At 49.3% G+C, this 17,410-nt stretch overlaps 1 protein-coding gene across 1 annotated transcript; it reads left to right on the top strand.

Moving 5' to 3' along the window:
• Positions 1–1,215: 1,215 nt before the first annotated feature.
• LOC120648174 lies at positions 1,216–2,401 on the top strand (the record flags this gene model as incomplete). Its single annotated transcript, XM_039924916.1, has 1 exon — positions 1,216–2,401. A coding segment is annotated over one exon (762 nt), but the record flags the coding sequence as incomplete, so codon positions are not given.
• Positions 2,402–17,410: the final 15,009 nt, after the last annotated feature.

Consider the following 17,410-nt stretch of genomic DNA (forward strand, 5'->3'; position numbering starts at 1 on the left):
AGTAGACCACCTCAAAAAAAAAACTGTCATTTTAGAGGCGTTTAGTGCTACGACCGTCTGTCTGGCGTCTACATTAACCTGAGTGGACTGGGACAGGCCTCTCCGTTGCATTGACCTTTACTTTGGCTGTCACTGGAGTTGAGCTCGCGTGGATACACCGGTGGTCTCTAGGGAATGGAGCACCAATAAAGAAAAAGGAAATTTGGAGCTGGATCGTGTTTACGCACCAACCAACCAATGTATCGAAAACGATGTCGCAAATGTGCAAGCGGATATGATTCCTTGGTGGCATGTGGGCGCCGGCGGTGTGAGTGCTCCCGGCCGGTGCAGGGGTCTGGGGGCACGGGCGCACGGCACGGAGCCGCCTCCCCCGATCGCCACGCCCCCGGACGGAGACAAAGCCCACGTCGCATGCCACGGGCTGCTGCCCAGCATGCCATGGACCCCCCATCGCCGGCGGAAAAAAAAAAGCGAGAGCAAGTTGCGAACCAGCAGGCAGCGAGCGGGGCGCGGTGGCACCGCGCACGGGGGGCCGCACGCGCACGCCCGCCTCGGCTGACGCGGAGGCTCTGCCCGGCGCTCCCATCCCGCACGCAGTCGGCGGCACGAGGTGACGATGCGCCTTCCCCGAAGGGGCGCGCCCCCGGATGAGCCCTTGGCTGTTGGCACGCCGCGCTCCCGAGGCACGAGCTGCCGCCGCGTGATTTCGTGACGACAAGAAACGGGTCCGTTTCGTTCGGAGTGGGGTTGCTCAGTGCCCTTCCCCTCAGGCTTCAGTTCAGTTCTCTGCTTTCTTCAGGAAACTGCTGGCTCCTTTCAAAAAAAAAGGAAGAAACTGCTGGCTCTAGAGCGGAGCCTGGCAGCCTGCACATTTCTTTTTTTCTTCTGATTTTCCCCTGGAAACCAGCTGTGCCAGCCCGGCCTGATCCTCCTCCTATTGGACCGAACACGAGTCAGATGCGAGTAAACAGGGGTCACTGCAGACCAAAAGCCACGAGCATGCATTGCTCCAACATGACACGTCCTGGCGCCATTCCCCATACCCCTTGTATCTGGTTGATTTTGTCATTTCGCTGTTAAGCCCCTCTGGAGTCTTGGAGATACTTCTATGGAGGTGACAGAGACAGAGATACCAGGTTTTGGTATCCCTGTGCAAACTGCGAGGACCTAGCTGCTAATCTAGACGCTTAGCCCCGGCGCTCTATATAAACCGCCCCCTCGCGCCTCGCCAACCTCCCCCACCCGTCTCGCTCTCGTTTTGCCATCACCACTCTGCTTGCTCTTCCCCTTTGCAGGGTAGTCTCCGCGTTCCCGAGAGAAGAGGTCGAGGAGCCTGCGCGAGGCTCGCGTCTGGAGCTGGCTACCCACCACCAGGGTCAGGGAGCGGCCTCGCCGCGCCCGAACGAGGCGGCGGAGCTGGCCGCCCTCGCGGGGACGGAGGAGTCGGAGGAGCAGCGCAACCGCTTCCTGGTGCTGCGCCTCTACGAGGCGCTCAACGCCCGCGACGCGCGCCGGGCGCAGGAGCTGCTGGCGCCCGACCTCGAGTGGTGGTTCCATGGCCCCCCCGCGCGCCAGCACATGATGCGCCTCCTCACCGGCGCCGAGAAAGGCAGCGGCGGCTTCGTCTTCTCCCCGCGCTCCGTCGACGCCTTTGGGTCCACCGTCATCGCCGAGGGCGCCGACGACGCGCGGCAGCTCTACTGGGTGCACGCCTGGACCGTGGGACCCGATGGGGTGATCACCCAGCTCAGGGAGTACTTCAACACCGACCTCACCGTCACCCTCCTCTCCGGCGCCGCCTCCGCCAAGAACGCCGCAATTGCAGCCGCTCCTCCGAAGCAGGACGCCGCATCTTCCTCCTCCTCCTCGGCGCCTTCCGCGGGCGCCTCCTCCTCCACAGGCCCCAAGTGCCTGTGGCAGAGCCGCCGCGCCGACCGCGCGCACAAGTCGCTGCCGGGCCTCGTCCTCGCCATCTGATCGGCAGCAGAGACGGCAAGAGTGACCTGATCCCCTCCATAACTAATCCAATAAACCACCGGAAAATTACATAGTATTTGCGCATAAATAATCTGCAACTGGTCTAGCCTTTTACCAGGTAATTAATGATCAAAGCCAATCAGTCGGTGAAGGCGTATGGTCTGAACTGAAACTGCTGCGAGTTGTGGGGTTCCGTTACCGGTTGCATTGCTCAGCGTGTGTGTGTTGGATTAGTAGTGTGATAAGTCCAAGTCCTCGTGTCAAAAAAAAAAGTCCAAGTCATGGACTATGGTGTGTACTGCTGCCATTACTACTATCGTGGTGGTCTATTATGGTCTGATGGAAGTGATGGTCTGTTGTGGTCGAATGAAAGTTGCTTGAGTTGGAGGGTTAAGCAACTGGCTAATGTGCGTGTTCGGCATTCTCTTCCCTTTGTTCTTTCTTCTTCTTTTTACGTCCACTTGTTCACTTGACTTCAAACGGACATCGACACTGGATGTCTTCTTCGTAATTTAATCTGACAAAATTTAATCGAGTAATCTTCCCTACCTGCTCACATGGCAATGTGGAATTTCAGAAGCTAGCAGTGCCTGTTTACGAACGGCGCTTCTGAAGTTCAGCAAACAAAACTTGCACAAACTAAAGTTCAGCAAGGATGAAACCCAAAGAAAATAAATCTGCAAACACCAAAGCTTAATAGGTTGTTCTTGGACTCTGATCGTGATCGACAAGGATAGATTCAAAGGATCCGTTCCTCCCAACCCCACGGGCGGCGGCGAGCATCCGCCGGGGTTGCAAAAACAAAAGTTTAATAGGTTGTTCTTGAGCTCTGATTGACAAGGATAGATTCAGATAATCTGTTCCTCCCAACCCCACGGGCCGGCGAGCATCAGGGGTTGCTTTCGACGCTGCCAACCTAAAAATTCGTGACGACGTGATGCCGTCAGGATTCCCGATATCTCTGGAAGAAGAAACGCCAAGTTTGGAATTTCGTCTCCGCTCGCACTGACGCTTCCCACTTTCGCGCCCTCCTTTCCTGCGTCGGACTGTCATTTTCACAGACCATCCTTTGGGGTACAGAGAGATGACCGGTTAATTTGTAGTATCTCGTTCTGTGGGAAGCATCCCCGGATTCCGGTTTCGGGCTTCCATCCGCGTGTTACTACTGTCACGACTCGAAAAATTTAAACATGATTAACATGTTAACCACATCATCATGAGCATCATTAAGGCATAAGGGAGCATCATAGGCATGTGTGCTTTATTTTGGATTCAATTTTGTGTATGTTTGAATATGTGATTGTTAAGAAAGTTTAAATTTTGTTATGCAACTTGGCCCCCAAAAAATTTATTCAAATACTATATTTCAAATAATGATTTAAAAATATTTTTTTCGGGATTTTACAACTTTTGAACAGAGCCACAAAATTCTAGAAAATTTCAAAAATAGTCGAATTGTTCTTTTTGCTGCTATCAAATTACAAAATCTTTTCGAGTGATTCTTATTGCATTGTGTTCTTGGTGATTTTATCTATCTCCAGTAAAAATTTGGTGAATTTTTTAGCCCGGAAACACCTTCGTTTTGAATTTCAAACTTGCTTTCTTTTTTTCCTTGCCCGTGCCCACCTGTCAGTCACCTCCCCCTCCTCCCTGCTCTGCCTCACGCGACACACGTCGCCACCGCCGCCAGCCATCTCCGGGACATGCGCCGGACATCCTCGGCTGCCGTGCCGCCCCCTCACTCCTCTCCTCACCTTAAGACCCAGCCCCGGCCTTAACCTCCGCGACCCCCTCAAACCCTAGCCCCCAAACCGCCATTGCCGCCACCCCCGAGCTCCATCGCCGCCGCGGTTCGCCGCCCTCGATGAGCTCCTCGTCGATTCCTCACGGGGGCACCTTCTTCTCCCTCTCCTCCATCGATTTGGGCGCTCACCCGGCCATGGGCCTCGCCGTGCAGGGCCGCCGGTGTCGCCCTCCGCCCGCAGCCGCCGTTCGCCGCCCGCTCGCCTCCGCTCCCCATCCGCGCCGCCGCTGGTGAGGTCCACTGCCTCCTCCTCATCGCCGTGTGTGCCTCCCCCGGCCTGCACCAGCCCCGCCTCGCCGGCGCCGCCTTGCGCCGCCCCGTCGCCGCGCGCGACGCGTCACGCACATCGTGGCCGCGCCCACGCCGCGGTCAAGGCCCGGCCTCGCCTTGACCCGGCCTGGGTGGGCCGCTGGCCCATGGGCCCCGCTGTCAGCCTCTGGGCTGGGCGACCTGGGTGCACTTAGCGTTTTCGACGAGTTTTATATGTCTGCAATATTGAAAAATACGTAGAAAATTCTACAGACCTCGGAAAAATACGAAACTTATTTTGTTGGGTTCGTATCGCTGAGACCTACTTAGAAAAAATGTTGTTTTGTATGTTTCATTATGATTTGTTATGGTTTTAGTGTGTTTTCGTATGCTGTGTCCGAAAATGGTTTAGTGTAGAACTTTTTGCTGGAAAGTGACAAAATGGTGAAACTAGTTTTGTTAGCTTTGTTTTCATGCCTAGTATCTATGATAATTTTCTTGGATTAGTGTAGTTATGTTTGCATGCCTTTTCTGGTTTATCTTGTTTTGAATATCTGAAACTTAATATATTTATGATTAATTGTAGGTAAATGCTTTTGATGCAAAACCAATTTTTATGGGTTCCTTGCAATGTCCCCTGCATGCTCAATTTAAGTTATGATTTATGCTTGCTGTGAAAGTTCATTTCGTAATTCTTGCTCTAGCTTCCTGTTTGCGTTTGTAATCGTGATCGTTTGTCGACGCTTGTGGTAGCGTTGTGTGTCATCGCATGTTGTGCCATTCTTTTTTCATGCCATATCCTCTTGCATAACCATGGCAGCAATCTAATGCATACGCATCACTTCATGCATTATAGTGACTGAATCATCGGAGGTCGAACCCGTGGAGCCCGCCGAGTCCGTTGAGCCTGAACACGGAGTCCAGTTCGCGGTCGAGCCCGAAGTTAACCAAGGCAAGCAGCTAAGCATATTCTTTGCACCTATCTAATCTGATTTAGTTTAGCTATCTCACTTGAGTATTGTTAGGCTATAGTTATGTATAGTATGTATGTATTGCAATTTGGTACCTACTCTCGTGCATTACCCTTCCTTGAATTGTTATCCATGTCCTTGCCACGTGTTAGTCAGTTAATTACTAAACTTGACTAGATGCTTAGCCCTACTTAGATTTCTTATCGCTTGCTAGAAAGGAATGTTTGGAGTATCACACTTGCCGGTTATCCTTGTTGCACCGGTTCGGCTTGGTTGTAAGGGTTTGGTAGTACCGAGATTCAAGTGGAATGGTAGGGCCTAGAGAATGTTGTCACATGGTGTCGGTGCCCTGACCCGGTGGTCCGGACCCAACCAGTGATGATGCTGTGTGTTCCTCGTCCCAGGTGTTGATGCAAGAGGCAATACAGTAACGCACGGATTTATCCTGATTCCGGCCGTGGGGCCGTACGTCCAGCAAAGGGGTGTGCGCGAGCACTGTACTATCTTGCACCGGGGGTGCTTGTAGTAGGGGGTACAAGCGAGGCGAGAGAGGGAAGGAAGATGCCAAGTATCCGCTAGAGGAGGAGTTGATTGAGGCGAGTGCCAATATCGGGGTTCAGAGGAGCGTATGTGCTCTGCTAGTAGTGCGAAGTGTTGTGTCCTACCGAATGGGCCGACCCCCCTAAGGGAACGCCCGCCTCCTTCTTTTATAGACACAAGGAGGGACGGTGTACATGCACAGGGGGTCATGAAAGTCGTCGTCTTTTCCCCGAATCGCGGGGGTGCAGTGGTTGAGCACTGTGGGAAGTACACTGTGGGGTATGGCGCCGGGCGTGGCCGTCGCCCTGGGCTTCGTCCTTGGTCTTGCGAGGATCGCGCCGGCGTCTTGGCGGCTCCAGCGGGCGGGGTGGCGGCGTTCCGAAGGTCCTGCAGGCCAGGGTCTTGTCTTGGTCAAGGCCGGAGTCGCTTCCGAGAGTCGTGCCCATGCCGTTCGGGGGCTCCGCGGAAGGGAAAGTATGAAAGAGGCATGGGGAGTTGGCAGCATAGTAGCTGGAGCAGTGCCGAGCACGTCTTGCACTGCGTCGCAGGTTCCCACAGTTTCGTCACAGCGTCCGGAATGGCAGAGCAGTGACCGGAGTTGGCGGACAAGACTCCGGTCACAGCCACTGTGGGGGATGGCGGCCTGGCGCCGTCAGACCCAGGCGCTGTGGAGGAGTGGTTGGCATTAATGCCTCCGTACGGCGGGCAGGTGAGTGGAAGGACGTTTGTCCTTTCTGTCGAGGGGTGGCTTTGCCCGGCGATAGAAGAGCACGCCTCAACCACTCGCACTTAATACGGGTGGGTGAGGGAGCTTCCAGCGGAAGGCTTATGCCCGCGCCCGCGTCCGCGTGACACGTGGCGGCTCCGGATAGGCACGTGGAGGTCCCGGACCCATCTGCGGGGTTCCGGGTCCGCGGCCACAGGTGCTGAGCATTTCCACATCTGGGACACGTGGTGACACCGGACCCGTCCCCCAGCGGGAAGTGGGTCCGTTGGTCCGGTGAGTTGGAGTCGGACCCCAAGGGTCCGGCTGCTCAGCTCCCTAGGGCGTAGATGATCCGCTTTCTCGAGGGCAGGCTCGCTACCCTCGAGCGAGGCGGAGGCGCGGGGTGTGGTCGAGGGCTTTGGCGGGGATCCCTCGAGCGAGGTGGAGATCACCCCGCGGGTTCGAGGGGGGTGCGGATGGGCCGCACTGAGTACGTGGGCCGCGTGTTGGGCTTCTTTGAGTTTTTTCCTTTCTTCCAGCTTGGAAGGAGGCTGTAGGGCTTCGTGGGCCCGATTGCCCAGCATGTGTTTGCGTTTTAGGGCGGTTTTAGTCCCCTGATTAGGGTACCCCTAATCATGGTACCCGACACATGGGCATAGTCTGCTTGGATTGTTTAAGGACCGTCCGTGGATGCCATCCACTTTGAGCAACTTTTCGTGCTACCACATATCCAATATAATGGTACGGATGAGCCAATTACCTCTTTTGATTTGATCATTGATGTGCAGTCCTAGATACGTGGCCAAAGGCTATCCAGGGAGGCTTAGGGGTGTCCCCGGGTGGACTTGTGAGTAGGAAAGTTTAGAGGCGTCCCCGGTGGAACTAAGTTCTCCACGCGTAAGCTAGGTGTGAAGTTTAATGATCGAGTCTTGTTGGGAATGGTTGACGTGGGTACCCCCTTGCCCGGCGTGATCGGTTGGGTGAGTCGCATGGTCCTCGCGTCATGTGGGTAAAGTAGTACACCCTTGCAAGGTTTAATCAATTCGAATTGCCGCGCTCTCGGTTATGAGCAAGCTCTTGGTTCGTCGAATTCCTCGTAGAGAGTTTCGGATATGTTGGAGTGGTTCTTGCCACCTTTATGATCATTCATATATTATGCTCTTAATCAACTAAAACTTTTGGGGTTTGGGTAAGAATAATTAATCCTGCTAGGTGATAGTTTAGAGAGCTCTTGTTATACAATATTTACTTAACCCTAAAGCTTTAATTTGAGCCTTTGCATAATCCTTGCTTATTTAATCGCATAAGTCTTGCGAGTACCTTTTGTACTCAGGTTGCTTTCTAAACCTAGTTACAGGTGAGCCGGAAGTGGTGTTCGGTCACTTCTACCCCGCTGATCCAAATGCGGGGAAGGAGTAGGTCGTTGTGATTCACTGTGTTCGGCTGGTCATCTCCCCTGCAGCGCTACAATATTTTCCTCTCACCCCACTCCAGCCACCAGCTCCAGCTCCAGTCAGCGCTACAGTATTTTTCTCTCACACCATTACAGCTCCAGCCTACCGAACGCAGTGATTGTGATGATGTCCTTGAGCAAGGCATCATTATCTTAGTACGTCTTTATCCTAGTCAAGCTCCGTGAGAGCATGTAAATGTAATAAATTTTAAGTTTCTGTTTAATATGGCTTTCGTGAGCCCAAGGCTTGTAATGGAAGTTAGTTTGAACCCTCATGTATTGAACCTATGTTGAACTTTTGTAATATAAAACTGCTCTTTGTGGTTCTGTGGCGATGTATCTGATTGTAAACCGTATGTGCATATGCTAGATCCTGGGCGTATGTTGGAGCACATACCGAGACTACTGGATTTGATGTTATTCGTGTCTCTAGATGTGGGATAACACGTGGCACGCTCTCCGGCCAGCACGTGTTAACTTTCATCTGAATGATAATGACCGGCGGTTCGTTGAAAATAGTATCAAATTGGGCGGTTCTCACAACTATTCTAATTGCTTCGTCCGAGGAAGTCATAGCAGTCATGGCAAGCTTATCAATTACGCTAACCTAAGTCTAAATTACTCCCATCAACTATAGCCAAAGTCTGAATAATCTTCTAAACTATAACTTGGTTCAATTTACCCCATAAACTATATCATTTAGTTTATTTTATTCTCTAATATAATTTATCTTTTTTGTTTCTTCATACACAAGTTGAATTTTAATTTCAAATTTTGCAAAGTAGTAGTGGACATCATAATGCATATTTAGAAAAAGTTTTACAATTTTTTCCATTAGTTTTCAAATAATTTTATACTCCAATGATTAATTTATAATTAAATATTCTAACCTATCAAAATAATAATAATAAATTATGATCTATTTTTTCTAACATGCGTTATGGTGCATACTATTATGTTGTAAAATTTCAACTCAAAACTCCACCTATACATGGAGAAATATAAAAGACAAATTATAGTAGTGGGTAATTTGAACCAAATGATATAATTTAAGAGATAAAATGAACTAAACAATAGTTTAGTGGGTTATCCAGACTTTGGCTATAGTTGAGGTGAATAATGTAGACTTTTTTCTTTCATTTTAAAACTTGATGATTGCCAATAATACAGCCGAGTTCAGTCGTATTCATTGCACATATACACAGCTGCCGCAACAATACAATATCTTTTTTTTTTTTGCAATAAGGGAAACATCTCATTGAAAAGAACAAATCCTAGTACAAGTGCATCCCTTTTGCAGAAAGACCCCTACAGAATATAAAATTAGAACAAAGCCCTTCTTCTTCCTCAAATGAGACAGCCTGTTCATCTCGTCGAGCTCCATCCCTGCGCTCCCGAGCTCACCACCACCATCATCACCACAAATCCCGACGAAGAAGCTGACACCAATGGCCTTCAAGCTTCCCAATCTCACCCCTTCTTTCCACTTCCTGTGAGGACCAGAACCCAGATCCGGCGCACGGAAGGAGATGAACAGCAGCTTGGGCACCTCCAGCAGACCCCACGGCCAGCCGAAGATGAAGCTGGCGCTCGCTCCACGGAGGAGCAGAAGCCCAGCAAGAAATCCGCCGCCGGCCCCGAAGACGCCGACCCGGAATAAAGAGCCCACGAGGGAGCACAAGAGATCGTTCCCCATCGCACAGAGGAAGACCACAACGAACCTCATGCAGACGGAAGCAGCAAAGACGGGGAAGCCGCCATGGAAGTCGAAGGAGCACGCTCCGGCCCCAGATCTGAATCCAGAGACGTCATCCTCCCCTCCACGACGTCGCCTGCTAGCGCCGCCGCACGGGTAGTAAGACCTCCGAGCGGCATCTTTATTTAAGTCCAAACCGCTACAGAGGAGAACCTTCCACGCCGAACGCCGGAGATCCGCCGCCGACGGGAAACAAAAGTCCCCCGACAAGCATGTTGCCGTGAGGAAGCCTAGACTACCCTAGATCTAAAGACCTAGCTAGTATTCACAGCCGACAGCCAACTCGCCGCTCCCCTTCTTCTCCGGCACCGGAGAGGTCGCCGGAGAAGAAGAGGAGGCAGCGAAATCAGCAGCGGCACCACTATCGCCTCGCTTTCGCCTCTCTCTCCTGTAGCTCTGGAAGAGACGAGAAAACGAGCGAACCTCCCCGATTAATAACAATACAATATCTTAGCAGCAAGGATACAAATACCTAGGCCTCATCGTTCTCGGCTATCTGATTGCCCTTTTCTTTTCCGCGCCATGGCATGGGACAGAACCGAGACGATAGCGATAGCGCCATTTCCTCCACCGGGCAGTATCGTTCACGATCATTGAACTTTCAGCGTCCCAAGTCTCATCAGTCTCCCCACCTTATCTGTAGTTGAAATCTTCGGAAACAACAGGCACCGAGAGAAATAACATCTACGGCGAACCGTCATTGATTTACCAAGCTACCCTCTCCGTTCCAAATTATAATTCTTGACTCTAAGTTTGATCACTCATTTTATTGAAAAATTTGTGCAAAATGTCACTTCTTTTGTTGCGACTTACTTTGTTAATAAAAGTTCTTTTAAAATAACTTAAATTCGGTTATTTTTGCTAAAATAAATTCAATAAAATGAGTGATCAAACTTCAAATTAAAAAGAAATCAAGCAAAATATAATTTGGAATGGAGGGAGTAGGAGCCTGTACATCAGTCAGTGTAGATTAACGATTAGGTAACTCGTAACTGTAACCAGTTAAGCTTTGTGGATGTTATAGAGAGCGCCACATATCCGCTAACTAAACATTATTGTGATTTGTTTCGCAAGTGTTCGTATTCGATTCCATAATTATTATATTAGCTCCTATAATACTGCTCCATTTCCATTGTATCAAAAAAAATCCTATGTACCTGCAATTATATATGCAATTATTGTGCAGGTGATCAACTCTGGCGCGAGGTCTCATCCGGGCAGGGCCCAGCTGATAGATAGGGGCGTGCAGCACAGGCACAGCTTTCAGCCGGAGCCGGACCATGCAGCTGCGACGTCGGGCGATAGCTAAGCCTAAGCTGGCAGCAGGCCTGCCCACAGCCCCACACACGTGTGTACCTCGCGCTTGCTGGCTGGCTTGCATGGAGGGCGGAGGCGCGAATCGTGTGTGTACTGTGTACCTCGCGCTGCCTCCACACGTGCGCAGCCTGCATGCCGAATTGGACGGTTGCAGCACCAGCACGGACCGCGTGCGCGCAGTACTGGTGGCAACGCTGTCGCTGAATAATCCACATCTATCCTGGCTCTGTTTGGTTTGGTTTAGCATAAGTATCATAAAATTTTTGACCAATAATTAGAGGTATTAAATAAAGGTAATTTACAAAACTAACTCCATAGCCCTGCGCTACTTCGCGAGACGAACCTAATGAGGCCTTTGGCCGCACGATTAGAGGATGATATTATAGCATCACTGTAGTCAATCATCGATTAGTTACTATCATTAGATTCATCGTGAAAAATTACACTCATCCGTGAAAAGATTTTGCAAATAAACTTTGTTTAGTACTTCATTCATGTAAAATTTTTTCTCGGAAATCGTGTGCATAAGTAATATAGGAAACCAAACAGGGCCCCTATGCACCCCCCCTTGGCCCCTTCTCGAGCGCGCAGCTGTTTCGCCTGCCTGCAGCGCCCTGCCCTCCTCTATCGATCGACGATCGGAGTGGCTACCATCCGGCCACGGTAGGGTCTGCGGAGGAAGGCACCGGTGCGGTGCGGTGCGGAACAGGAGCAATGGAGGTCTGGACTCTGGAGGACGCTACCGTACTAGGCTAGGATAGATGCTGGCTGCTGGCTGCTAGCAGTAGCAGCCGGCGGCTCCGGCAGGGCGCTATTGCCCATGCATTTGGCCGTTCTCCCTATTTCTCGGCGGCTCACGTGATCATCAGCGGCTGAACGCAAAGGGTACACGCTTTGATTTTCACAAACGATTTAATAGAGTTTATAACTTTACTAGTCTATCAACCCGTTAGAATATCTAATAATTATCTATCTTACGACCTCTTTAACCAAATAAATATTCTAATTTAGTATAATAAATAATTAAATATACATATTTCATTATGTAATTATAATAAATGTGTTAGATTTAGTTACTAATAAATTTTTTCTCACTTTGCATCATACCTCTACATATGTTTGATAAATTGAAGACTTTGTTTGAGCTACGTGAACAATATGAAAATTGGTATTCTTATCTCTTCTCTTATACATGAATATATGGTGAAACACACATTATGGTTAGTATTTTTTATAAATAATAACATAAATAATATACTAATAATGACAGAAATAGTAATTTAAAATTTTATATTGATCGGCTTTGAGATTTTATTATAATAGTATAATTTTGATTTAGAGTTTATTTTAATTTTTTATTATGATATCATTGGATAATATATACAAAAATTTAGGGGGCTATTTGATATTATTTTATAATGACATAAGCGGGTAATTTACATAAAGATTAGGGGTTACTTTAGATTATTTGTTATAATGGCCGAGGTAGATAATTTAGATACATGTGTAGGGGGTTACTTTAGTTTATTTTTATAATGGCAAAGGTGGAGAATTTATTAGAAAAAAATAGCAGATCCAATGGCTATTACGATTATAGTTGTTGAATTGATGACCAGATGTTTCTGATTTTTGTGAAAATTTATAGGATTTTTCTATTTTTTTAGATTGTCCACCTAGAATTCTAGGTGGCATCACCTGGAGACTTCAAAAGGAATCTCCAATTAGTAATAGTAAAATTTTGCGTATATATGGTTCCCCTGGTATCAAACACCTGACGTTTTTTTTCGCAGCACGCGCTGGTTTACAAAGAAAACGGTACTGATGCGAATAGTTCATTGCACATTTTGGCAGCTGATGGAAACACGTACAGTACAATATTTCATCAAAAGGGCCGGAGTCCTTGCATTGATTGCCCCTGTTCTTTATCCCGTACCGTCGAACGGTCCAAAATTGACACGGCAACTGATTCCTCCACGAGATTGGCGCGTACAGCACTGTGTTAACCCAGGACTGCACAAATGTACTCGATGTCAACACGAGTACAAATTTAAGGGCACTCCCAACGCCATTATTGTGGTTTCTATCCCTATCAAGTACCTTGACACCTCAGCGTTTTGATGATCTGGCACATGTATTAATGAAGAGAGAAGGAGAAAAACGAAGAAACGATTTCTTGTCTACGGAACGACGTCTACGCTTGCAACGAGGCGTGAAGAAACCAGCGTCTGCGCGTTGGGGAGAAACTACTCGTTTCTCGCAGGATCCGCTACGCCGCCGCCAGCCTCCTTCCCAAGCGCGCATGATGTGGTAGCGTGTGTTTGAACTACTTGCCACAATTGATCCATCCCATTTTTTTGGTCTTCTGGAACATGATGTGGTAACGTGTGCTGCATTTGAATGAATTGCTAAGAGCATGGCTTAGGCCAGTCCCAGTGCAGAGTTTCATACTGCGATTTACAAGGATGCCACATCATCTCAGGAGAATGAAACTGGTGAATAAAACTGGGACTCCCAGTGCACAGTTTCATTTCACAGTTTCTTAAATCATCCATAACATTTACTGCTAGCATAATATGGTGATCTAGTGCTCCCGCAATTGTGTGGCCACATGTATTTGTGAAATGGATACACGAATGTGAAATATGGTCAACCGGCGAGCCACACCAACGAACAGGAGACACACCAGGGAGCCACCGGCGACGGCGGCGGCGCCGCAGTAGGAGCCACCGGCACTGGCATCGCAGCCGGAGCGCGGGGTCGGCAGCGCGAGCGCGGGAGCGGAGGGCGAGGAGGCGAGCGCGGGAGCGGGCAGGCTAGCGCGAGCGCGGGAGTGCGGAGGCGAGCGCGGGGGCAGGAGCACGAGCGCGGGCGCGGAGGCGAGCACGAGCGCGGGAGCGGAGGGAGCAGGCACAGCGCCGCCCCAGCGGACGCCGCGCGCCGCCCCAGCGGGAGTGCGGAGCTGGGAGGGTGCGGGAGGCAAGGTGCAGTGGATTGCTGCAGCAGATCCGGCTATGAAACGCCGGAGCCCTCAGTGCGGGTTTCATCCCGTTTCACCAATCTAGGTAGCCGCGCCGAGAGAGTTTCGTGGCCATGAAACGGGAAGGTTCTCTCTCCTATTAAAGAAGATGCCAAATCAGCCTATTTGCTTGCGTGTCCAACCATGAAATCACCCATGAAACTGCATTGGGACTGGCCTTATAACCACGCCCACCGCCGGCTGGGATGCACGCAATGATGGCGGGCCCCGGTGATTCAGTCAATAGGAATGAAGGACAAGGCTCTCAGCCGGGTGAAGCGGGCGGATGGTGAGACGCCTACCACGTTCTCTCTCTCCCTCCACGTCGGCTCCCAGCCACCTTCGCGCCATCTATAATGCTTGGCCTAAGGCTGTGTTTAGATCTCTAAACTCCTCCCAACTTTCCAAATTTTTCATCACATCGAAATATTAAATATAGCAAATAACCAATGCATGGAGTACTAAATGTAGGTAAAAAAACTAATTGCATAGTTTTGATTTACGTTGCGAGACGAATCTTTTAAGGCTAGTTAGGTCATTGTAGGACAATATTTACCACAAACAAACGAAAATTGCTACAATATGCTATAGTGTCCGATGTGCCTTTTTCTACTAACTTTTCGCGGATCTAAACACACCCTAAGAAATCATGGAATGGGAAGGATAGTTTCTACTAACATTAATTACTCTTGGAAACTGCAAACTAGAAATCATCCATTGGGACCGCCGCTGCCTGCTGACCTTTCGTCGGTGTGTCCTCTCGTGTACGAGCTAGTAAGGAAGGATCTAGACATCCGAATTCTTAAAACAAATTTGATATTTTAAAATAGATATGATTAAAATTTTATACTAATCTTTTTTATATTATCAAGCATATTATTACACATAAAAATAAAATTTTGTATATATTTTTTTAAGTATTATTTGCTCCCTACAATTAAAAAGATGAAAAAAGATTCGAATCCGTATCTGATCTGTATTCGAATTTTTATATCTATTATTTGAGAATATATATGATAAATTTGAGGTTTAGTTTTTATGAATCTTTACAAGATCAATGTTAAATACAATGTTATGAATTTACATAGTAAATTTTATATCTTATTTGTCCATAATCGAAAAAAAATGACCAAAAATCTGACATTCGAATAAACATCCGAATCCATCCTTACGAGTGAGTACGTGTCTGCTTCACTTGCTTACTATTTGCACCTTGAAATCTGGCACCAAAAAGTACTCTGTACGCAGCATCTCCGACTTTTAACCAAAGGAATGTCGAGTACCTTCTTCTGCTTGTGATGAGTGAATTGTCAATCATGCAATGTGATCGTGTGCTTGGTCTTTGATTGTAAGTACACGGGCGTAGAGTGTCGACGGAGAGCTGCCGTGGGGGTGTTGTGGCTGATGGGCCGTGCGGTGGACGGCGGTGAAGGGCAGCCGGGACCGGTGCTCGGGCCGGGTAGCAGCTGTGGCTTCCACTCCTGTATCGAGGGCGCAAGCGCCGATGGAAGGCGGGTTTCTTGGTTTGCGCCACAAAACTAAGCTGGCGGACGGCGGTTGAAGACGGCAAGTCGTGGAGGCATGGGCGTCAGTCTCGGGACTGGCGGAGGAACGGGCGTCGACGGCGTCTATGGCCTCGCTGCGGGCGAGGAGGTGACAGGCGTCGGGCGGTGTCTAGGGCCGTCAGGAGGCCGAGGCGGGAACGGCGTCCAGGGCCACGGCGTGGAGGCGGGAATCTTCCCGTGCGTGGAGTTTTTTGGCGGTTTTCTCAAAACCGGCCACCTACCCGGGTTTCGCGGACCCTCCAAAACCGCGGACCGGATCTTCATCCCCACGGCGGCATCGCGGAGAAGACTTCGACTCGAAAAAAGAAACTTGGCCGTCGGATGAGTCCTTGTATCTTTTTCCGGTTTTGCCCCTACAGGCTTTCTAGTGTCTAGTTAAGTCTAGGGGTAGTTTAGTCTTTTAGTTCTAGAGTTAATGGGCTTAAATATCTCTCACCCACTCTCTCCTCTCTCTCTGACTCTGCCTGGCGCCCAGACGAGCTGCCCCTTCCCAGGCGTCTCCTCCACTTCCTCCCTCTTCCTTCCTTCTTCTCTAGGATTAGGATTTTAGGGCTATGGATTTTTGAGACTCTTGTATGAAATTGATCGGGGAAAGGAGGCCCTCTCCTCCTTGTGCCCTCGGGCTTTTTGAATTCGTGTCAATTTCATACATCTTGTGCCATGTTTGGTTGAAATTCGATTTTCCTTTGTCGATTCTTGTGCACGAGATGAGGGGTTGTTTCTTGATGATCACGTGACTTTTGAGGTGATTCTAATCTATCTAGCCTAGTGCTAAAACCCGCGGGATCACGAGTCCCTTCAATTCAAAGTTTTTGAGTTCTAGAGAAAACCCCGTTCTTGCTCGGGAATTCCTCGATTCCATCCAAACCACGGAGTGATTCGTCGATTCCTTCCATGGACATGTTCACTAGGTCTTAGTGATAGTGCCTACGAATTTTGGTAGACTTTGGACCTTGTTTGATCATCCAATCGACGAGTTCCCGAATCTATCTGCGAGCAGTTTTTCTCGGGCAGAGTTTTTCCTATCATGGGATGAACCGATGTTTTCGAAATTATCCACGTCGGATCAACCGGTGAGTAGGCTGCTCATGAGTTAGGGTTTTTGGCCTTTCTGCTAGGTTGCACCGGTGCATTAGTTCCACGTGCATCAGATTAACCAATGAAGCTTCACCAGCGTCTCTTTGCTTGGTGTTCAGCTCGTTGCACCGGCGTATAGTCTTTTCTAAATGCCGGTTTAACCGGTGTTCGTTAAGGGTGTTTTGCAGTCCCTCTGGACAACCGCACCGGCGCTGCAAATTGATTTCATCGGATCATCCGGTGCAGCATCCCCGGTTGAACCGACGCTGCTTAAATCACTGCGTCGGATCAACCGGTGATAGCTTTTCTTAGCTGCCGGCTCTGTGACATCGGTTAAATCGGTGAGGGTCTTCTTCACACGTCGATTTACCCGGTGATCATATACTGTGCCGTCTCTGCTGCTTGCTCGCCGCTCTTTGATCCGATCTCTTCGCGGTTTGTTCCTAGAGTTTTTGCTTGGTATCTAGATTAGCTATAGCTATACTTTGCACACTCTAGAAGAGATGACTTGTGGGGTGCTTATGGAATCATAGGCCAAATTTTCCAAGTAGAAAGTTTTAATTGGCTCACATTCACCCCCTCTGGTCGCACATAACCTGCGCCCATCGGCCTAGGTAAACGTTTAGGTATTCAAACCTGTCATCACCGAACTAAATACTGTTCTTGTACTCCGTCCTACGGTTCAGTCATCACCGAACTAAATACTGTTCTTGTACTCCGTCCTACGGTTCATCTTTCACTGTTTATTAAGAACTAGCTAGTACTAATACAAATATATAGTACTGCCAGCAAGTATCGTGCACGCGATTCGGCCGTGACGCGAGGCCTGATCGGATCGGCCAGCACGCAGACCAGGCCAAAGCTCTGAAAAAGAAGGCAAAACGAAGGCTCGTCGGTGCTTGCAGTCGCAACCATGGGCAGGCCCTGTAAGGCTGTGACACTCTACCCACGTGCATGAAAGTCCCGAATCGTGCACATG

This window comes from Panicum virgatum, chromosome 9K (assembly GCF_016808335.1).
Source record: "Panicum virgatum strain AP13 chromosome 9K, P.virgatum_v5, whole genome shotgun sequence".
Taxonomy (NCBI): Eukaryota; Viridiplantae; Streptophyta; class Magnoliopsida; order Poales; family Poaceae; genus Panicum; species Panicum virgatum.